Source organism: Felis catus, chromosome B4, assembly GCF_018350175.1.
Source record: "Felis catus isolate Fca126 chromosome B4, F.catus_Fca126_mat1.0, whole genome shotgun sequence".
NCBI lineage: Eukaryota > Metazoa > Chordata > Mammalia > Carnivora > Felidae > Felis > Felis catus.
The window spans coordinates 14,873,171-14,897,613 of record NC_058374.1 but is presented as its reverse complement, the minus strand read 5'-3'; the positions used below and the strand labels follow the sequence as shown (position 1 = coordinate 14,897,613).

The following is a 24,443-nucleotide window of genomic DNA, read 5'->3' as shown; positions in this document are numbered from 1 at the left end:
TTCCTAAATAAACGAATAGCTTGACACAGGTAAAAATGGAGTCGAACTGCAGAATTGCTAAGTCAATTCCCAAGAATCCTTTTCCACTCTGGTTCACATCAATAGTTCTCACTTTCCTCGCGGCCGCTCTCTTACTACAAAACTTTTTCCTCCAGAAATTCACCCAAGGAGCTGACTTCCTGTCTTTCCCCCAGGAGTTTACAGTTCATTAACACAAAGCCAGCTTGTTCATGAGCATATGGTCAGTATCCCAGAACAGGAACATCAGCAATATTATTTTCAAAAGAGAATTTAAGGAGCCTTCTCCTGCTCATTCCGTACCACAAACATACCCCACTGATACGCTGAACGATACGGGAACTAATCTGTTCATTCATATTCATGACATGCCTCCTCCTCTTATTATCATTCATAATTCAGGTGGGGATGATTTACACACCGCCTTCCCTTCTACTTTGAAAACCAACAAATAGTAGTGGATGATCAGCATGATTCCCTGGATCCTGGGACATAATTGTAAAGTTTATAAATGCTCTGAAATTCCAGGAAGATAGATTCCTTCAGCTCTCATCAACTATAACCCTAAGAGAAAAAAAGCTACCTCACATTCGGTTACAATCACTGCTTCAAATAAACATTTGAAGTTGGTTGTTTTCTCAGTGAGTTTCATGAAAAGTATTAGTATTTTCTTTTAATTTTTTGTTTCCTGTTTTGGAGCAAAATAATTTCAAAGGATGGTCATATTTCTTCTTTGAATAATTTACAATATTAAAAATGAAAAGAAAGACTTGATTTAAAAAGGATTTCTAAAGAGGTTTGTACATTAGAAAAATACGTTTCTTAAATATACTCGAGATTGCAGATATAGGCTTACATAATCATATATCAGGTATTCGTATATATCTCTCTGGATGCATGTAAGTATTTACACACATGAACTTCCAGAAAACTGGTAACCAGACATTTGAGGTTATACAGATGAACCTTTAGGAAACTTTATAGCATTCAGAACTGCAAACCACAAAACATAGTTTAAAATAAGGAGTAAATTTTATAAAAATACAGTGTAAGATGTTGTGCACTTAATTGCAGGGCCTGGGTGGCTCGGTCAGTTAAGCGACCGACTTCGGCTCAGGTCATGATCTCACAGTTTGTGAATTCAAGCCCCACCCCACCTCGGGCTCTGTAGCCTGGAGCCTGCTTCGGATTCTGGGTCTGCCTCTCTCTGTGCCCTAACCTACTTGCACTCTGTCTCTCTCTCTCTCTCAAAAATAATAAACATTAAAAAAATTGTTTTTAAAAATTGCAGAGAGTAAACCTCATGTTAAATGTTTTTACCACAAACAAACAAATAGAGGGACACAAGAAATTTTTTGTAGGTGGTAGAAATTCTTATTACTTTGATTTTGGTGATGGTTTTGTGGGTGTATGCATATGTCCACACTCATGAAAATGTATCCATTAAGATGTACAGCTTTTTGTATATTAAGTATATCCCAATAAAGCTGAAAAAAAAACTAAGCTTAAAAAAATACACGAGACATTAATGGACATTTCAATTAAAAAGAGGTATTGCCATTAAAAAATACAGTGTATGTGAAAAAAAATACAGTGTATGTGATAGAACAGTGTATTAAAATATAGAGGGAGCATCTAGAGAAGAATGGATGATGACAATGCTAAAATTAGTTAAGTACTAATCAAAGGAAAGCAAAAAACAAAAGACATTCCAGTCAGTTAAGCGTCTGCCTGCGGCTCAGGTCATGATCTCACGGTTTGTGAGTTCCAGCCCCGCGTCCGGCTCTATGCTGACAGCTTGGAGCCTGGAGTCTGCTTTGGGTTCTGTGTCTCCCTCTCTCTCCGCCCCTACCCTGCTCGCACTCTGTCTGTCTCTCTCTCTCTCAAAAATAAATAAATGTTAAAAAAAAAAAAAAAGAAATGCAATTTGCAAAGGTACCTAACTCATAACAGAATAATTTAAAATTACTTTCCTCGAATGAAGGCGTGTAAGTCTTTGTACTATTATTTTTTTTGCCTTTTGTAAGTTCAAAATTATTTTCAAATGAAAAGTTAAAATTATTTTCAAATGCAAAGTTAAAAAAATAAAATAAAATAAAATAAAGTCAAAATTGAAAAGTCAAAATTATTTTCAAATGAAAAGTTAAAAAAATAAAATAAAATAAAATAACTTTCCTCTTGGAGATCATTAAAATTGGAATCCTTGTGGGTGCCCTCAGCAGAAAGCCTCCGCCCAGGTGACCATGTTGACCCCTCTCTTTCTCAAGGCATTTCTTTAGGAATGACCTATGTGGCTTCATGCAGAACACACAGGCAACTCAGAATCCCGTTACTGCCACTTGCAGAACTCAGAACATAGGTGAGAGGAGAGTTTACTTCTTTAGACAAACACGACTTGTAAAACCCAATGTAGTAACTCCAAGGGATGTTATTCCTAGTGGTCTTACTACAAAATCATGATGATATTTGGGACAAAAAAATAAATTATGTTTCATAAATTATGAACATATATTTCATAAATTGTTCATGATGAATTTAAAAGTAAATATAAAGTGGGGCACCTGGGTGGCTCAGTTGGTTAAGCCTCTGACTTCGGCTCAGGTCATGATCTCGCAGTTCGTGGGTTTGAATCCCTTATCAGGCTCTATGCTGACAGCTCAGAGCCTGGAGCCTGCTTTGCATTCTGTGTCTCCCTCTCCTTCTGCCCCTCCCTCGCTCATGCTCTCCCTCTCTGCCCCTCCTTGCTCATGCTCTCTCTCTCAAAAAATAAACATTAAAATTTTTTGTGATGTTAAAAAAGTAAATATAAAGCACATATTGATCATTAAAATTAAAAAAAATTTAATGTTTATTTATTTTTGAAGGAGAGAGAGAGACAGAACATGAGGGGGGGCGGGGGGTGGCCAGAGAGAGAGGGAGACACAGAATCAAGCAGGCTCCAGGCTCTGAGCTGTCAGCAAAGATCCCGATGCAGGGCTCAAACTCACAAACTGCAAGATCATGACCTGAGTCAAAGCTGGAAGCGTAATCGACTGAGCCACCCAGGCACCCTGATCATTTTAAGTTGGGAAATCAATAGGGAAAACAACAAAATATCCTAGTTGTTATTAAAATATATATTGGGAATGATGATGTGATAACATTTCTATATTTTGGTCACTCTAGGTAATGCTGATCCCGAAGGCCAGGGTTACTGCCAAGCAGGATTTAGTCTGGATTTTTACAAGGTGAATTAGTTTGGGCTTGTAGCTTCTAGTATTATCTGTTTGATTTTTTCTTTTTTCTTTTTGTTTACTCTCTGCCTCTGGCTCTCATCCCCACCCCCAATAACTACCACCAACAAAAGAACCTTTAGGTATGTATCCAGCCTGTTTTGACAACTTCCTTAAATGTTTTTGCTCCTTCTTTATTTTCATTAAAGCAATCATGCAGATGACAAACTTATTAAAATAGCACAGAAATACATATGATGAAAAACAACAGTCTTTCTCCCCACCTCAGTGATAATCCTTTACATGGAAAATCTGAACAACTCAGTGAGAGAAATGTGTTTCTAAAAAAAAAAAAAAAAAAAAAAGATAGAAAAAAATTGCTTTATCTCTTAGCTGTAATTGACTGATTAGATTTAACACGAGTATTAAAATTCACAACATCCTTTCACAAAGTTACAGAGATGATAAGGGACCAAGATTTTGTGGGTTTGAAAACAGTGTAGAAAAAAATTCATCAGCATACAAATTTTGCTCTTTCGTGGCCTTTTTTTTTGTTGTTGTTATTATTGCCTTTTTTTTTTTTTTTTCCCCACTGAAAGTTGGAAGGAGGATGGAAGGAGGTGGTAAGGAGAAGGGAAAATTTATATTTGCTAGTCTGGGGTGTTTGCTCTCTCTTCTGAGAGGGGGAAGGGGGTGGTTGCAGATGTATGGAAAAAATAGGCATTACTGTGGCCTTGAGATAAATAGAAACCATATTTTCTTTTGTTGCCAAAGCTCACAAGACCATGTCTGCTAAATTACACAGCATTAAACATGTACGTTATTTTGCTTACCTGAATCAGTGCCAAAAATCTGAATTTCTGTATCCTCAAGGGACAGAATTCAACTTAGCTAATTGAGGCAAACGAAAATTATTTAATATGCTAACACACTAAATAGTGGAAAGCAAAAAAAAAAAAGGCAAATAAAATGAACTGCATGACCCAGATTACAAGGGCCTCATTTAAAAATTGCTTTTCTACGTGTAACAAATTGTTAGCGATGCTTGTTACCAATGATTTGTCACCTTGAAAAAGAAAAAAAAATATCTGTTTTTCTTTTCCAATTGTTGCTGTTTCTGTTTTGTAGAATGGAGACCTCATAGTGGGAGGACCCGGGAGTTTTTATTGGCAAGGTACGTTCTGTGAGCAGAGAAGAAATGCCTATTTGTGGTTACTAACGAGGAGGGGAAACACCGTTAACACCAAATGTTGACCCTTTGTTACATGAATTGTAGGTCCAGATTCAGAGTTTCTCCAAGGAATAAGGCATCATTTCCAACTGTATATGAATGCTATTTTTAAACACTGTTGCAGCTTAATTCATTTGTTCACCAAGCACTTATGGAGGCTGTGTGAGACTTTGTGCTAGATGCTGGGGATACAGAGATGAGTAGACTAGACGCTGTTCCCACCCTCACAAGGTTAACACCTGGGGGGAGATGTAGACATTAATCCAATATTCACACAAATACCTGATACACTCCACACGTGATGCTCGCTGTGAAGGAAAGGTACGTCGTGATGGGGCCATGAGAGTATAGGAGTCTTCTCCAGGGGTGGCTGCGTGCACGTGTTTTGTCCTCTGAACAACCTGTGCTGTGCTTAGGGAACCCTGGACCAGGTGTAGGACAGCATCTGCCCAGAGGGGATGATGCCCTCTAATTCTTATAAAGGTGCTGCGCAGGCCAAAAGCTGCCCAAAGGTCACTAACTTGGAAACAAGCACCCCTGAACTGAGATCTGAACTTTGCTAGGAGGTAACTAGCAAAGAGAGAAGGGGCTCTATGGAAAGGTTTTGTGGCCTGAATTGAGCAGTCAGGCGAGATGGAGGGAAGCCGGGGTGAACAAGGGGAAATCCTTGGTGGATTGCAGGAGTGTAAATAGATGGCCTTAGCTATAGTAAGTATTCGTTTCTTGTCTCGAGAATCATGGGAAACCAGTGGAGGGTTTTTTGCATGGGATGCTATGATCAGATCTGTGTTTTGAAAAGCTCACTCTGGTTGCCGTATGGAAGATGAATTGGAGGTTGGCCAAAGTGAGGTGTGAGCAAACCACAAGTTTTTAAGGTAAACTAGCTCTACGGTTCAGATGAAGACGTTTGCTTCTTAGAGTGGGAACAGTGCAGAATGGAAAGGAGGAGAAATTTGAGAGATGCTTTGGAGGAAAACAGACAGCTTAGTTGTTATGTGTGGGTGAGGAAGGGAGGAGGCCCAGCATACATTTCTGACTTGTGACTGCATGGTTATAGGTGGGTCCCACTGTCTGAGATGGGGAACCCTGGAAGAGAACAGGTGGGAGTGGGTCGGAGAGGGAAGATCGTGAATTTGCTTTTGGTTATGTTGAATGTGAACATGTTTGAGATATCCAGGGTTTTTCATGTCTGCATATATGGGCTTTCGCTCAGAGAAGATATCTAGGCTAACGTACAGACTTCCTTCACTTGCATATTGGTGACAGTTAAAGCCGTGGATGTGGATGGGATGCCTACATAGAGATGACAGAGAATATTCCCTGAATTTTGGCTGTGAAGTTTAGGATAAAGATAGAGTAGACGATGAGAGAGATGAAGAGTGGAGTGAAGTTTTTCTTTTAAACTGGAAGACACCTGATCATATTAATAAGCCAATGGAAGAATACAATTATTGAGAGTCTGGGAAAGATGGGAGAGTAGGACCCTAAGGTCACCTTGTCCCAAGGATACAACTAGATAACATTCACATCAGTGTAAATAACCCAGAAAACAACCCCAAATCTGGCAGAACAAACTCCACGACTAAATGTAGAGAAGCGGCCACATTGAAAAGGGTAGGAAGGGCGGAGATGTGGTAGGGAGCTAACCAGACCCACGGGGCTGTCCTTGGGAGGGAGGGACACTGCACACACAGAGACGGGAGAGAAACAGACTATCATGTCAGGGATCCCGCAGGGGGAAGATGAGTCCCCATTATGTTTGGTTTTGAAAACCAGAGGGGCTGCCTTTTACAAGTTCTTATAACTAGTGAGACTTAAAAACTGGAACTTTACAAATCAGCAGGCTCAGCTCTGAGAGAGCCAAAAGGGCTTGAGGAAACGGAGTCCCTGCCCCTAAAGAGACAGTACAATAAACAGCCCCGTGGAGATACAGCATAGAAGCAGCATCTTGAAAAATACCTGAAGGGAGAGTTGTTTACTAAACTCAGAGTGTGTGCTGAAGGAGCAGAGACCACTGGGGGACTTGTCCAGAAACCAAAGAGCTGGCAGGCACCATTTCCTCCCCTGACCCCCAGTGTAAACATGGCCGTCTGCAGGAACCAGCATGGCCGTGCCACCGCTCACTACCTAACTTGCTAATACCGCTACCACCCTATGCACTTCAGCAGATCTGTCCCCTCCAGCCAGACCTACCTCAGTCCCAGTTGCTGCAGGTCCCCTCCCACAAAGGACCAGCAAAGCACTTGCTAACACCTTGCCTCCTGCCCCCTCCATTTTGAGGATCCGCCCCTTTCTCACCCTTGGCCAGAGGACATCCGGAGTGGTGCCACAAGCCTGGCAGTGTGCAAGCAGCCCTAATGGGCCAGCACTACTCCAAAGTGACTCCTGGCCTGGGGAGAGGGAAAGAGAACCACACACACCAGTCAGACGGTGGCCCCAGACAGCTGGTCTGACAGAAGGACCTGCCCACCAAAGAAAGCTTTCAGAAAACAATATAGAGAAAGTACTGTTCAGTTCAGTGATAGTAAATCTCTTGCAAATGCCTCGTCTGACTCAACTCAAGCCCAAGGCAGCATCAGACTGGCCCACTAACAGCACAGGGACCAAACACGGCCCACAACAGGCAAAGAGAGCCCCTGCAGAAGACTGGACTGAAGGAAAAAGTGGCTCAGCTACAGCAGCAGGGCACATGCAACACACATAGGAGACAACTCTGAAGTACCAGGTTCTTGTGAACAGGGGACACTACACTGTGGGGCACTACGTGACCTCTCCTTCATAAGGCCACTACTTTCAAGAACAAGAGATGTGGTTGACTTTCCTAACACACAGAAACAGACACAGAGAGTTAGACAAAATGAGGAGACAGAGAATATGTCCCAAATGAAATAACAGGACAAAAATCACTGCAAGACACCTAAGCAAACAGAGATAAGTAATATGCCCAACAGAGAATTTAAAGAAAGAATCATAAAGATACTCACGGACTTCAGAAAAAAGTGGAGGATATCAATGATCCTTATCAAAGAGATATGAAACACAAAATAGAACCAATCCGAGATGTCCTTAATAAATGAAATTTAAAATACATGAGATGAAATAAATAGTAGACTAGAGGAAGCCCTGGAGAACAGAGTTATGGAAAGCCATCAAGCTGAACATGTGAGGGAAAAAAGTAATGCAAAATCAAAGGGCATAGGGAATTCAGTAATACCATCAAGCATAATGACATTTGCATCATAGGGATCCCAGAAAGAGAAGAGAGAGAAAAGGGGGCAGAACATTTATTTGAAGAAATAAGAGCTGAAAACTTCCCAAATCTGGGGGAAGAAAACAGAAATCCAGATCCAGGAGGTACAGAGAGTCCCCAACAGAATCAATCCAAGAATGTCCACATCAAGACAAATAGCAATTAAAATGGCAAAAAGTAGTTATAAAGAGAGAATTTTAAAAGCACCAAAAGAGGGGCGCCTGGGTGGCGCAGTCGGTTAAGCGTCCGACTTCAGCCAGGTCACGATCTCGCGGTCCGGGAGTTCGAGCCCCACATCGGGCTCAGGGCTGATGGCTCAGAGCCTGGAGCCTGTTTCCGATTCTGTGTCTCCCTCTCTCTCTGCCCCTCCCCCGTTCATGCTCTGTCTCTCTCTGTCCCAAAAATAAATAAACGTTGAAAAAAAAAATTTTTTTAAATAAAATAAAATAAAAGCACCAAAAGAAAAGAAAACGGTTACATACAAGGGAAACCCCATAAAGCCATCCACTGACTTTTTAGCAGAAACTTCGTAGTCCAGAAGGGAGTGGCATGATATATTCAAAGTGCTGAAAGAGAAAAATCTTCAGCCAAGAATACTCTATTCAGCAAGCCTTTCATTCAGAATAGAGGAAGAGAAAAGAATTTCCCAGACAAACAAAAGTTAATAGAATTCATGACCTCTAAACCAGCCCTACAAGAAATGTTAAAGAGTAGAAAGGAACAACCTTAAGTAGGAGTAAGAAAAGTAGGAAGCAAAAAGCAGTAAAATTAAGTATATCTATAAAAATCAGTCAAGGGATTCACAAAATAAAAAGACGGAAAGTATGACAGCATATATATCTAAAGCTTGGGAGGGAAAAGAGTTAAGAATGAGTTCAAACTTACAGATATCAACTTAATATAGACAGCTTCATGTATAAGAGGTTACAGATAAACCTAATGATAGCCACAAATCAAAAACTAGTAATAGAGATACAAAAAATAAAGAGAAATGAAATCCAAGTATATCACTAAAGAAAGCTGTCAAACCATGAGCGAACAGAGCAGGAGTAGAAAGGAACAGAGAAGAACTATAAAAACAACCATAAAACAAATATGAGATGGCAGTAGTATAAATCTATCAATCATCATTTTGAATATAAATGGACTAAATGCTCCAATCAGAAGATGTAGGGTGGCAGAATGGATAAAAAGCAAGATTCATCTAGATGCTTCCCACAAGAGACTCATTTCAGACCTAAAGACACATGCAGATTGAAAGTGAAGGGATGGAAAAGAATTTATCATACAAATGGATGTGAAAAGAAAGCCAGGATAACAATACTTATAACAGACAAAATAAAAGTTTAAAACAAAGAGAGTAACACAAGACAAAGGAGGACACTATATAATCATAAAGGGAACAATCCCACAAGAAGATGTAACAATTGTAAATATTTATGCATCCAACATAGAAGCACCCAAATACATGAAGCAGCTAATAACAAACATAAAGGAAGTAATTGATAGTAGTACAATAATAGTAGGAGACTTGAACATGCCACTTTGGACAGATCATCCAAACAGAAAATGAACAAAGAAATAGTGGCTTTGAATGATATATTTAGAACAGATAGATTCAAAACATTCCATCCTACAAGAGCATAATACATATTCTTTTCAAGTGTTCATGGAACGTTCTCCAGAATAGATCAATATTAGGCCACAAAACAAGTCTCAACAAATCAAAATGATCAAAGTCATAGCATGCATCTTTTCTGACCATAGTGCTATCAAACTAGAAATCAACAACAAGAAAAAATCTTGTGAAAGAGCTCAAATACATGGAGGTTAAATACCATGCTACTACACAATGAATGGAGCGGCTCAAGCAAGAAATCAAAGAGGAAATAAAAAAAATACATGAAGAAAAATGAAAATGAAAACCATGGTCCAAAATCTTTGGGATGCATCAATAGCTCTTCTAAGAATTATCTACCTCAAGAAGCAAGAAAAAAAATCTCAAATAAACAACCTAACTTTGTATCCTTTTAAAGGAGCCAGGAAAAGAACAACAAACAAAACCAACAACCAATAAAATGAAGGAAATAATAACAATCAGAGCAGAAATAAATGAAAGAGAAACTAAAAAAACAAACAATAGAACATATCAATGAAACTAGGAGCTGGTTCTTTGAAAAGATCAACAAAATTGATAAACCTTTAGCCAGACTCCTCAAAAAAAAAAAAAAAAGAATAAAATAGAGGACTCAAATAAACAAAATCAGAAATGAAGGTAGAGAAATAAACTGAACAACCTAGAAGAAATGGATGAATTCATAGAAACGAATAACCTACCAAAGTGAATCAGGAAGAAATGGAAAATTTGAACAGACTGATAACCAGAAACAAAATTGAATCTGTAATAAAAAAAACCTCCCAACAAACAAAAGTCCAGAACCAGATGGCTTCACAGATGAATTCTAACAAATATTTAAAGAACAGTGAATACATAGTCTCAAACTATTCCACAAAATAGAAGAGGAAGGAAAGCTTCCAAATTCATTCTGTGAGGACAACAATACCCTGAAACCAAAAGCAGATAAAGACACTACAACAAAATGAGAAAACAGGCCAATATCTCTGAAGAACATAGATGAAAAAGTCCTCAATAAAAATATTAACAAACTAGATCCAACAATACATTTAAAAAATTATTCACCACAATCAAGCGAGATTATTCCCAGTATGCAAGGGTGATTTAGTATTCACAAATCAATCAACATGATACATCACATCAATAAGAGAAAGGATAAAAACCATATGATAATTTCAATAGATGCAAAAAAAGCATTTGATAAGGTACAATGTCTATTCATGTGAAAACCCTATACCAAGTAGTTTTAGAGAGACTATACCTCACCATAATAAAGGCCACACATGAAAAATCCACAGGTAACATCATACTCAATGGTGAAAAACTGAATTTTTCCCCTAAGCTCAGGAACAAGACAAGGATGGCCACTCTCACCACTTTTATTCAACATAGTGCTGGAAATCCTAGCTGCAGCAATCAGACAAGAAAAAGAAATAAAACCATCCAAATTGGTAAGAAAGAAGTAAAAACGGTCATTCCTTGCAGATGACAAGATACTATATATAGAGAATCCTAAAGACTCCACCAAAACACTACTAGAACTGATAAGTGAATTCAGTAAGGTTGCAGGATACAAAATCAATTTACAGAAATTCACTGCATTTCTACACAATAATAATGAGGCAGCAGAAAGAGAAATTAAGAAAACAATCCCATTTACAATTGCACCAGAAATAGTAAAATAACAAGGAATAAACTTAACCAAGGAGATGAAAGGCCTGTTCTCTGAACACTGTAAAACACTGATGAAATAAATTGAAGACAACACAAACAAATGGAAAGATGTTCCATGCTCATGGACTGAAAGAACAAATATTGTTAAAATGCCCATATTACCCAAAGCAATGTAAAGATTTAATTCAATCTCTATCAAAATACCAACAGCATTTTTTTTTTCACAGAACTAGAACAAACAATTCTAAAATTGGTATGGAACCACAAAAGACCCTGATTAGCCAAAGCAATCTTGAAAAAGCAAAACAAAATCGGAGGTATCACAATTCCAGATTTCAAGTTATACCACAAATCTGCAGTACTCAAAACAGTATGGTACTGGCACAAAAATAGACATATAGATCAATAGAACAGAATAGAGAGCCCAGAAATAAACCCATGATTATATGGACAGTTAATCTTTGACAAAGGAGGGAGGAATATCCAAAAGGGAAAAGACAGTTTCTTCAACAAATGGTGCTGAGAAAGCTGGACAGGTTACATGAATGAATGAATGCTGGAAAAATGAATGCATTTTTCTTCACGTATTTTTTAGTTCCTCCAGAATGAAGCTGGACATTATCTTACACCATACACAAAAATAACCTCAAAATGGATCCAGGACCTAAATGTGAGACCGGAAGCCATAAAAATCCTAGAAGAGGAGCACTGACATCATTTCTCTGACATCAGCCATATCAGCATTTTTCTAGATATGTTTCCTAGGCAAGGGAAATAAAAACAAAAATAAACTATTGGGACTACATCAAAATAAAAGGCTTCTGCACAGCAAAAGAAACAATCAACAAAACTAAAAGACAACATACTGAATGGGAGAAGATATTTGCAAGTTATATGTGTAATAAAGTGTTAGTATCCAAAATGTATATATAAACTTCTACAACTCAATACCAAAAAACAAATAATCTAATTAAAAATGGGCAAAAGACCTGAATAGACATTTCTCCAAAGAAGACATCCAGATAGCCAACAGACACATGAAAAGGTGCTCAGTGTCACTCATCATCAGGGAAATGCAAATTAAACCACAATAAAATATCACCTCACACCTGTCAAAATAGCTAAAATCAGAAACACAAGAACCAACAAGTGTTGATCCTCAATCCTTTCTTTGGAGAAAAAGGAACCTTCGTGCCCTGTTGATGGGAATGCAAACTGGTGTAGCCACTGTGGAGGCTTCCTCTAAAAATTAAAAATAGAATTACCCTAATGATCCCATAATTTCACTACTGGATATTTACCAAAGAATACAAAAACACTAATCAAAAAGATGTATGCACCCCTGTGTTTATTACAGCGTTATTTACAAGAGCTGAATTCTGTAAGCAGCCCAGCTGTGTAACAATAGATGAAGGGACAAAGAAGTGGTATATACACAACGAACTATTACTCACCCATAAAAAAGAATGAAATCTTGTCATTTACAACTACATGGATAGATCTGTAGGGTATAATCATATTTCACTTAGGCTAAGCGAAATAAGTCAGAGAAAGACAAATGCCATATGATGACAATCATATATGGAATTTAAGAAACAAAACAAGTGAACAAGTTAAAAAAAAGACAAACTAAAACACAGACTCTTAACTATAGAGAGCAAACTGATGGTTACCAGTTGGGAGGGGGGAGGGGGAATGGGTGAAATAGGCGAAGGGGACTAAGAGTACACTTACTTTGACAAGTACTGTGCAATGTATAGAATTGTAGAATCACTGTATCATATACCTGAAACTATATGACACTATATGTTAACTACACTGTAGTGAAAATAAAAAAATACAATAATATAAAACTACAGACACTTTTTAAAAAGCCAAGAAGAGATCCAGGATATGGGTTTGTGATAAAATGGTATGTAAAATTACTGTTAAGCTTAATTCATACATGTACAACTATGAATATCAAATAATTAACATTTCAGTCTTAAAAATTATTTTGCAGATTGAAAAACAATATAATTTATGGAGTAGGTGGTTATGAAATAAAAAGTATGTGTTTAAAAGATATGCTTCTAATTCACTCAGAGAATTCTTTTCTTTCCTTAAGTTAAAAAAAATATATATCTGGGGCGCCTGGGTGGCGCAGTCGGTTAAGCGTCCGACTTCAGCCAGGTCACGATCTCGCAGTCCAGGAGTTCGAGCCCCACGTCAGGCTCTGGGCTGATGGCTCAGAGCCTGGAGCCTGTTTCCGATTCTGTGTCTCCCTCTCTCTCTGCCCCTTCCCCGTTCATGCTCTGTCTCTCTCTGTCCCAAAAATAAATAAACGTTGAAAAAAAAAAAGAAAAAAAAAAAAAGAAAAAAAATTTGATACAGATGATTTGATGAAAAGTAGCCATACCAAGGAGATATAGAAGCATTATCTGTAATAGGTAATGTAAAAATCTTTTTAGGCTTAAGGTTATAATGTTTTTAGAAGCAACTAAAGGAAAAAAGCAAAGGCAGTGTGTATGGAGGAGGAGGAAAGGGGGGATTTAGCCTTAACCCAAAGAAAATTGGCAAATTCTGCAGACATTGTTCAGAAGTACGTGTGTGAATATCGTTGTCTTAATATCAGAACAGTCATTTCAGGCAGAGTCATTGGGAAATATTTATGGCCAGATTTGATAGTTTTATTCCTTTTGGACTTCAAACAGAAAGACTATGAATTATCAGTGAAGTCCCAAAGAATCATTTGGCTTTAAAATTACTATTAAATGTAAGTTTCTTGAAAGCATATCTCCAGTTTTCTCCCCAAAAGAATGAGATCACACTTTTCCCTTAGATATCCATCATAAATATGAGAATGCATGGAAATTGTGGAAAATGGCTGGCTATCTTTTGGATATTTGACCACCCCAAATACAATCATATTTCAAGACTTTTAATAGTGACTTTATTTGGGAGATATTAGCCAAAGTTCTTACCCTATCATTGTTGCCAGCCTTGGATTCCTTTTTTTTTTTTTTTTTTGCTAAAATTCTGGATCTCGCAGGACCTCACTGCCTCCTGTTGTCATAATTTTATGCTCTCTGTATACATTTTACCATAAAAAAATGGCTCAAAAATTATGTAATTCCTTCCTTTTTTTTTTTTTACATTTTATTTATTTTGAGAGAGAGAGAGAGAGAGACAGAGCACAAGTGGAGGAGAGGCAGAGAGAGAGGGAGGCACAGAATCTGAAGCAGGCTCCAGGCTCTGAGTTGTCAGCACAGAGCCCGATGTGGGGCTCAGACTCACAAACCGTGAGATCATGACCTGAGCTGAAGTTGGACGCATAACCAACCGAGCCACCCAGGCACCCCTTTCCTTCCTTTAACATAAGTGATAGATTTCATAGTCTATTTATTAAGTATCTAGATTTAATCTGTATTTTGTGAGACTACAAAAAGTCTTAATAGAATGCCAAAGGAGAGCTTGTTTGTAATGCCAGATACTGTAATAGCAAAACCACATGGCCTTAGAGAATGCATTTGTGCTCTTTGCGCCTCAGTTTCCCCACCCATATGAGGTTATATTTGGCTAGATGATCTCCAAGTCAGATGGTGTTTCTTCTATCTGCAATGTTCCAGATTAAAATTTTAATCCATAAGTTTTGCCTACAGGTATCTTTACTCAGATTTTTATCATTTGGAGGTAGAGGGAGTATGTATTGTGAAGGCAGCAGGAAGACAGATAACATTATGTAGTGATCTTTGGTTCTTCTGTCAGAATGGAAGGCTCTACCCAGCCATAACCAACTTTACCTGCAGTTCTAGTAGCAGGTGGGAAAATTCATCTTCAAAAACGCAAGCAATTCCATTATTGTTTTCAAGGGAGTATGTGTTTTTCAGGTGTTCTGTGTTTGCTCAGAGAGGGCCTGCCTCTTGCATTCATTCAGCTAATGCATCCATTTGTTTGGACACAGGTCAGGTGATCACTGCCAGTATTGCAGATATCATTGCGAATTACTCGTTCAAGGATATCCTAAGGAAATTGGCTCGAGAGAAACAGACAGACGTGGCTCCAGCTTCCTATGATGACAGTTACCTTGGTGAGATTCATTATTTAGCACATTTGTTGTTTCTCAAAAGGCAAACTTATTAAATGTAGGTGCAAATTTTATTCCTCACTATCCGCTGTTCTTTGGCAGCTTGTGCAAATTTTCTTTTCTTACTAGCTGAGAATGGACTTTCCTTTAATTCAGCCATGGCATATAAGTCTTCTCTTTTGGTTCAGCCTGTTTTATAGGCTCTGTAACAGACTCTCGCTTCAAATTCAGCAACCATTTTTTATTTTAAAAATTTCAATAAATTACTCTAGAAGGATATGACTTTCACACGATAAAACATTGGCCTCAGCCCCAAAGTCAGTTTCTTATTTAATGGGGGGAATTTCGATGGTTACTTTCTATGTTTTGATTTAGGCTGTAGTGTCCAGTTATGCAATCAAACACTAACTGTAAAAGTGTCTTGCACATAAAATATTTTGCCAGTTGTAGAGACTATGAATTAGTGGGGCTGCCCAGTGCGATAGGGGCAACATGTTGGCCGTCCTTTCCAGCTTTTAGAGCAACAACAAAAGACCTTCCAGTTGCTTGAATGTTGTCAAAACGTATTATGCGGAAACCATACGATGTCAATGTGCTGCAGTTGTTTCCCACCTTTAGTATCCTATAGGCATTTTGATTGCTTGATAAATGAAGCAAAATGCAGTTATGTTTTTCACCTCACCTCACTTTAGAGCTAAGTGACATTTGTGGAAAACCATCATTAAAGAAATTAGGAAATATACCTTCTTGGCGATCAGAAATAGCAAATGTTGAGCACAAAGGATACTTTCCGAGTATCATGTCTGATCCTGATGAATCAGCGACCTTCAGGTACAATGGCCACCATTTACTCTTTAAGGGGGATGATGAAGTATTCCTCACAATCTGATTGTGTTGCCATGTTCAGAAGAAGCGGATCGATTATGCTTCCAGGATTTAGTACGGAAGCGTTCGTTTCACTGTTTTTTCCCATTACAGAACCCTAAACTTTTATGTGACAATGTTTGTTGAAATTTCTGACCAAAGCAGTACTATGGCAGTTCTTTCATTTTTCTAGATAAAGCTCATTTGTAAAGCCTTCAAACATGTGACTAGTTTTCCTTTTCTTTAACCCAGGATATTCAGTTGCTGCTGGGGAATTCACTGGAGACTCTGAGCAAGGTGAGAGACATTATTGGATGTAAGTCATGTATAAAGCACGGGGAAAAGTAAAAGGACCTAAAAAGCCCTGTTATAAATGTGATTTTCTTTGCTACACAAATGTATAATAATGGAATCCCAGAATGTGTATGATAACATTATGTAGAAAAACAAACCAAATACACTTCAGCACAGCATTTTAAGTCTTAAATAACTTCATCATACTGAATGTCAATCGTTATAAAATCGAGTTAAGCAATAAAAAACAAGTCCAATAATCCCATATTATGCATGAGAAAAATACAGGTGATTAAATGGCCCACAGAGGGGCGCCTGGGTGGTTCGGTCAGTTAAGTGTCCAACTCTTTGATTTTGGTTCAGGTCATGATCTCGCAGTTTGTGAGTCTGAGCCCCACATTGGGCTCTGGGCTGACAGTGGGGAGTCTGCTTGGTATTGTCTCCCTCTCTCTCTGCCCCTCCCCCATTTGCTCTCTATAGCTCTCTCAAAATAAATTAAAAAAAAATAAACTTAAAAAAATGGCCTACACAAAAGCCATGCTATTAGTGACAGATCACATTTGAAAAGTCAAGATCCCCCATCTTTAATTTCTGGACATTCACATTGGACGTGTCCCTACTAAACTCCCTCCCGGGCTCCAACCCAACACCTCTACATTATTTCCTTTTCCCCTTTGGACATGCTCAAGCTCAAAATAACAGAATGAATTAACTCCTGTTCTCATATATGCCCCTCACCTCTGTCCTCTATACCTTATAATGGCTGCCATCTCTGGTTTCCGTCCCCTGAATCTGTAGCTACTCTAATTTCGACAGGTCAAATGCTACTTTTTTTTTTTTAGTACAATTTCAAACGTCATCTCCTTCTTTCACTTCCTTCTGTAAACTCCTGTATGATCTCATTTTTCTCCCTCCTAAGGAATTTGCCATTCATTCATTCTTCCAGTTTTTCTTGAGCACCTGCTATGTGCCAGGCTATGTGTTAAATGTTGAACACACAGAGGCGAACAGATGGTCCTCAATCTCAGAGTTTATAGTCCCAGTGGGGCTGACAGGCATTAAACGGTGAGCACAAAATACCTGATAAACAATTGTAGTAAGTGGGAGGATAAAGTTCTAAACATAAAACTAATCTAAGCCCCATGACCTCATCACCTCCCAGGGGCCCTGTCTCCTAAGACTATCACATCAAGGGTTAGGTTTCAACATACAAATTTTGAGGGTACACAAACATTCAGTCCCTGGCAATACCTATCATATACAAGACTGGTAATATTTATTGAATGAATGAATCATCAATCAATCAGTATTTCCATCTTGTTTCATATGAACCTTAACTGCTTTTCACTAGTGTGTTTTAATGAATTCACAAAGAATTAAGAGTAAATGAAATGTGGGCCATCCCTGGAAATCATCAGAGCTTATTGTATTGTATTGTGTTGTAGAGAGAGAACAAGCAGGGAAGAAGGGCAGAGGGAGAGAGAGAGAGAGAGAGAGAGAGAGAGAGAGAGAGAGAGAGAATCCTAAGCAGGCTCCAAGCTCAGCATGGAGCCCGATGTAGGGCTTGATCCCATGATCCTGGGATCTTGATCTGAGCTGAAATCAAGAGTCAGACGCTCAACCAACTGAGCCACCCAGGCGCTCCAGAGCTCTTTTAACTGTTTCATCTCAAAAAGATTTACAAAGCAGAAATTCACAGAGAATAAAACATTCTTTATGCAGTGAGGTAGGGATTGAACACAGAGGTTTTGTGGTTTTTTTTCTTTAAAAGAATATTTTTCTTTTAAATACAAGATAGTTCTTTTTTTTTTTTAATTTTTTTAAACCTTTATTCAGTTTTGAGAGACAGAGCACAAGTGGAGGAGGGGCGGAGAGAGAGGGAGACATAGGATCCGAAGGAGGCTCCAGGCTCTGAGCTGTCAGTACAGAGCCCGACATGGCGTTCAAACTCATGAGCCATGAGATCATGACCTGAGCCAAAGTTGGGTGCTGAACCAATTGAGTCACCCAGGCACCCCTAAATACAAGCTAATTCTTAAAGGCTCTCTCTTTCCACACATTTTTTTCTTCAAGATTTTAAAAGACAATCTGTTGTGGTAGTTAAAAGCATAGACTTTGGAGCTAGACCACTTGGGTTTCAACCCTGACTTTGCCATCTACCAGGTCTGTGACCTAGTTACCTAACATCTCAGTGCCTCCATTTCTTTATTTCTAAAGGAGAGATAGTGGTGATGGTAATGATGATGATGTTGGTGATGATGATGATGGTAATAATGCTGAGGAGGAGGATGATGGTGTTGATGATGGTAACAATGAAGATGATAGTATCATCTATATCATAGGATTCTTAGGATTAAGTGAGCTAATCCTACATTCATAAAACAGTATAATACTGATACATAACAAATACTATTTAAATATTAGCTATAATGAGAAAGAATTCTTGGGTTAGAGTCCATCAGAGATAAAATTAAATTCCTAGTACCTTAGAAAAGTCAAATCTTCTAATCACTCAGTGATTTAGCAAAGGAAATTGTAAAATATGCCAAATGATTTTAAACATGGCATTAAACTCCTGTTGGAAAGTTCCCCAGGAGAAAATTCAGTCCTGACCCAAGGAAATTATTAGGGGTGCATGACAGCACATCACAGGGAAGCATGGTAGGAAATCATAGTGGTTTTCCATTAGATCAGAGAAATATCTAGAAGACGGATCCAAGTTTTAAATGATATGTAAAGTAAAGGCACTATCAGGGAGTGATCCATTCGTCAGAATGGATCCATTCATCAGACCATACCAAGTCCAAGACTGCCCATGTTCACTACTTACTTAAGCAGACTGGAAAGAGTTGAAGTTCTTTGAAACCTAGTGAGTGACCTGATGTACTGTAGATTAGAAGCCCTTAACGTGGGATCCTTGTATTCCGGGTGGTACAGGGATGGATGGACTTCACAGGGTTTGAACCCCTAGAAATTATATGCAAGGTGTTTTATACATATGAATTTTTCCAATGAGAAGATCCATAACTTTCATCTATTTCCCAAGTGCGTTCATGACTCAAAAAAGGTTAAGATCTTTGGTTCTTGTTGTAGAGTCCAGCGTGGTGAGCTAAAACCAAAAAAGTGATATGGCCCTAACCAATCCTAGGAAAGTCATTTGGTGTGGTAGAAAAAACGTTGACGTGGCTCTCAGTTCTTGAGTCTTACTGCTCACCAACTATGTACAGTGACCGAACCTTTCTAAACCTTATTTTCTCCACACGTCCATAGGGGTATGAATGCCTACTTTTTAGAGGTTAAATTATGGAAATATTATAAAGCTTGTGGCACATGGTCTTTGTGGGTGGAAAACATTCGCTAAACACTAGCTTCCTTTTTGCTTCTTGCTGGCGGGGTTGATGCCCAGGTCATGTATTTCAAGGCCAGGGATATTAAGAGATCTCTGAAGGTTTTCCTATGAGTTATTGAAATGGATCTGAGAAAAGTCACTTATTTTCTCTCCCAACTGAATTTTTGTAGTTGAGTGATAGTTCTAACTTGTCTTAAAACTCCAAACCATTCTATTTATGTATGTATGTATGTATGTATGTATGTATGTATGTATTTTTAGCGTTTACTTATTATTGAGAGGCAGAGAGAAAGAGAGAGAGCATGAGCAGGGGAGGGACAGAGAGAGAGGGAGACAGAATCTGAAGCAGGCTCCAGGCTCTGAGCTGTCAGCACAGAGCCTGATACAGCGCTTGAACTCACAACCCGTGAGATCATGACCTGAGCCGAAGTCGGGCGCTTAACCAACCAAGCCACCCAGACGCCCCCAATGTGACCTTTAATAACTTCTAAGTGCTGTGACTACGTGGGGTGACAGACTTCAACGTTACTGAGTGTGATGGTTGATTTCTTTTAAATGAAATTCTGAAGGTTTGCGGAAGGCTTAGTAGTGGCCGTCATGCATCTCAAACGGGATAGTCCCTTCAGACTCCTCTGGTTGACAGGCCTGATCCTGGAATCAGTCAACTCCATTATATTTGATGGTGGTTTGTTGTTAGATGCCAATTTAATTCACGCCAAATAAATATTGTTGAAAACTGAGCAGCGTGCGACCGGTTCTGATAGCTTTTCTGGAAATCTGTCCAGATAGCTTAGTTATTCTGAACCCAGTTTTATTCTTCAAGGACATGCTTCACCTTCCCTCCCATTGCTATGGTTGAGCAGTCCATGCCCCTGGGTAAAGTTAACCTCTCCACTTTGCACCACACCCCATTGCCTCTCGTGACTCAGAGAAGGGACTCCAACCATTCCCACATCATGATTTTCTTTGGATCATTCCCACCACTGTACAAACATACTTCTCTGACCTTAAGAAGTAAATTTGTTACTCCACTCCCTCCTCCAGCAAGCACCTATTGACTCTGCTTCAAAAGAGCTGTCACTCTTCTCTGCTGTATCTCTGTCCGCTGTATCTACTGCCTTCTCGTCTTCAACTCACCACTCAGCTGAAATGGCTCCTGTCAAGCAAACCAGTGGCCTCTATGTACCTCCTCTTCCTTGATTATCATGAGCATTGAAAGAATTCATTATTCCCTCCTCATTTCTTCCCTTGGCTTCCCAGACACTTGTAGCTCCCTCTTCCCTCTCCCTCCCCCCTTCCCTCTCTGTTGTTGATTCCCCTTTAATTTCTCTCATATCATTGAGGTGTCCCAGGGTTAAACACTTGGATTCTTTCTTTCCTCTTTGAGTTCTTGGTAACCTCGTCCAGTCTCATTGTTTTTCCAGCTTCTACTGAGTTCCAGGTTCCAGGTATTTCTCCAGATGACGCTGAATTCCAGGTTCAGGGATATGTGTTCTAATATCTGGAACCTCAATTCAGTACTCAACATCTCTGTTTGAGTAGCTCTCTCAAACTTAATGTGCTCATATGAGCGCACTTCTGACCTTCTCCCCAGAACACAGTCCACCATCCTCTCAGTTGCTTGAGCCACATACCTTGGAAGTCAGCCTTGTACTGTGCTCTTTCTCTCACACCCCATCCATACCCAATTTATGAGTAGACCTGCTAACGAAACTCTCAAAATAGGACCAGAATCGGACCATTTCTCACCTCCGGCACAGCTTGTACTCAGATTCAAGTCCCCCAACTTTATTGCAGTAGCCTCCTACCTGGTCTCTCTCTCTCTCTCTCCCCCCTTGCCCTCCTGTAGTCTGCTCTAAATTCAGCAACCAAAGTGGTCCTTTAGACACAGAAGTCAGATCACGTAACTGCTTTGATGTAGTGATTTTTCAACTCCTTCAGTCTGAAATCCAAGACTTTACAATGACCTAAAAGTCTCCATTCATAAGATTTTGACCTCATTTCCTACCCCTTTCCTCCTCACTCCCTCCCCTCCAGCCACCCTGGTCTCTTTACTATTCTTTGAATACTCCAGACACACTTCTACCTCAGGACGTTTGCAGTTGCCATACCTTCTGACTAGAACATACTTTTCCAATACCTCCATAGTATTTACATCTCCACTTTCTTCAGTTTGGGCTCCAGTGTCTTTTTCTTGCCAAGTCCTCTCCTGCCAGTTGTGCCCTAATAAGGCCTAAGTCCTTTCTCATCCCACCTCCATTTCCCCCTGTACCATTCTACTGTTCGGTTTTTCTCCACTCACCATACTCACCCCCTTCAAATATGCCATTTCATCAACTCTGATTTTTAAATGGACTGTCTCTTCCAACCAGAGCATGAGCTCCGTGAGAGCAGGGCATTTTTGTCCAATGTGCTCACTATTTTTTACTCCAGTTGCCTATAAATGTTTGTTGACTGAATGGGTGGATTGACGGCGGAAAAGTCCAACATCTACCCCCAAACGAACCTTCTTTGATTGTTCACGCTAACAGCATGAGCACCCAACTCTGCCAGAGCATAGCACATCCGATGTAGTTGAGGCCAGAACTCGCGCCAGACCTTCCACGGCAGGTGAGGGGAAGGGGAATTTAAATAGAAGGGGATTCTCTTCCAGGCCCTTCCTATTTAAATTAAACTAAAAATTTAAATTAACCCCAATGAATCAAAGGATAGTTTAGATTTGTAGAAACAAGAGCTGAAAGATCTTTGATAACCAGCCAGTCCCAACTCCCACACTATTGCAGGTGACCGGAAAAAGTGGGGATGAATGATTCATCCCAGGTATATGGCAGACCCAAGAATAGAACCACTGTCTTCTGAATCTAGAGACGGATCACTGTGCCCTGAATTATATGGACTTTTTTCCCCACAGTTGCCTCTTCTGTTTGTGTTACCGACGCTTCCTTTCTGGGGGACCCTAAGCTGCCAGGTCACCCGCTAATTCTGCTGCCAACAAACACTTGCAAGGGGGCCAGACTTGTATCATTTATGATGGCTTTTCTTTAGGTAACCGAACTTGTTTTGCCCTGTGAGGGTGACAGAAGCTGTACTTTTCACACTAGTACAAAAGATGTCACCACGGTGAAAGCCGGAGAAATCGGACTCAAAGGTTTAACTTACGAATCACATGCAGAGCTGAGAAGTCAGGCTTCTGCTACGCAGGCAGAAACACATTGGAGCCCGGTGGTGAAGGCCAGGAAATCTCACAGGATGACTTCTGTTCTGTTTTCCGTGGTCTGTAGCAGAAGCAAAATGCAAACCCGTGACCTCACACTTCTAGCTCCTCAAGTGATCGTTACTCACGTAAAAAGCACTCTCTTTAACTCATTTGTTGGGTGGCTTAAAAATATATGTAATTCCCCTTCTAAATGAATATTTTTATCCCCAGAGCTGGTTGCCGGAGTTCCAAGAGGAGCACAGAATTTTGGATATGTGAGTACCAAGAATGCATCGTACAATATTTTCTTCTACATGCAAAGAAATGTTCCCTTTTATTCGACTTTTTTTATGTTTATTTACTTTTGAGACAGAGACAGACAGACAGAGCATGAGCAGAGGAAGGTAGAGAGAGAGAGAGGGAGACACAGAATCCGAAGCAGGCTCCAGGCTCCGAGCTATCAGCACAGAGCCTGATGCGGGCTCGAACTCACGAGCTGTGAGATCATGACCTGAGCTGAAGTCGGACACCCAACCGACTGAGCCACCCAGGCGCCCCACTTCCATTCAACTTTTAAGTGGCTTACCATGTCTTTTAATCGTGAGCCCCTACAGATCCATGCTTGCTTGCTTGCTTGCAAGCAAAACAAGTGAGGTTAGATTTTTTTTTCCTGATCTATGTACAGGATGTACTACATAGTTTGTGGGACCCAGTGCAAAATGATAATGCAGGGCCCTTTGTTCAAATTATTAAGAATTTCAGGAGAGCACCAGCTGGGCATTAAACCAAGGGTGGGGCCCATTGGAACATGGGGACCGGAGCACAGGTCCCCACCCACGAAGCCAGCATGATCCTTGTGCGTAATCTAGGACAAACTGCAGAAGACACTGTCGCTGACAGGCTGAGCATTTTCATACGGCTCCTACGACAGAAATAAGAAAATCGATCGCTATTGCACTAGTGTGTTAGTTTCCCAAGACTGACACAACAAAAGACCACAAACTGGGTGGCTTGCAACAACACGGATTTATTTTCTCACAGGTCAAGAGACCAGAGTCTGGAATCAAAGCGTCAGGCAGGGTCACGCTTCCTGCATCTAGCAGCTCTTTCTTACCTATTCTGGCTTGAGGTGGCCACTACCTGGTTTTGGTGTATGTCAGCACGATTTCAATCTCCGCCCCTGGCCTCGTACGGCCATCCTCCAGCCATGTCTGTGTGTCCTCCCCTTTTCTCAAGAGGCCATCAGTCACTGCACATAGGGCCCACCCGAAATCTGGGATGACTTCATCTCAATTTCCTGAACCTGTTTCACCTACAAAGACCCTATTTCCAAATAAGGTCACCTTATGAAACTCTGGGTGTTGTGAATTTTGGAGGGACACTATTCAAACCCATTAGAGCTAGTTACCACAAAAGTAGGAAAAGAAAATCAAGACACCTTGGGACCAGAAAAGGTTATATTTTAAATAATGTTTATTATTTTAAAACTCTAGTAAATGTAATATCTGAAGAGAATTAAAAGTAATATTTTTGCTATCTGGGTAGCATTTTTAATTTTAACCTTTTTTTTTTTTTTTGCAAAGAGCCATAATCATCAATTTTTCATAACATAAACACAGAAGTGAATTTGGATAAAAATCATAATTAGGTGAA

General features: G+C 39.7%; 1 protein-coding gene across 2 annotated transcripts in view; it reads left to right on the top strand.

Moving 5' to 3' along the window:
- The window catches only part of ITGA8 (integrin subunit alpha 8), a 189,862-nt gene that overhangs the window by 33,767 nt on the left and 131,652 nt on the right, over positions 1 to 24,443 (top strand). For both annotated transcript variants that reach the window (XM_011283614.4, XM_045060942.1), the window contains exons 5-9: positions 3,184 to 3,245; positions 4,359 to 4,404; positions 14,965 to 15,090; positions 16,204 to 16,248; positions 23,022 to 23,065. In XM_011283614.4, the coding sequence (XP_011281916.1) occupies positions 3,184 to 3,245; positions 4,359 to 4,404; positions 14,965 to 15,090; positions 16,204 to 16,248; positions 23,022 to 23,065 (323 nt within the window). The remainder of the gene's footprint in view (positions 1 to 3,183; positions 3,246 to 4,358; positions 4,405 to 14,964; positions 15,091 to 16,203; positions 16,249 to 23,021; positions 23,066 to 24,443) is intronic.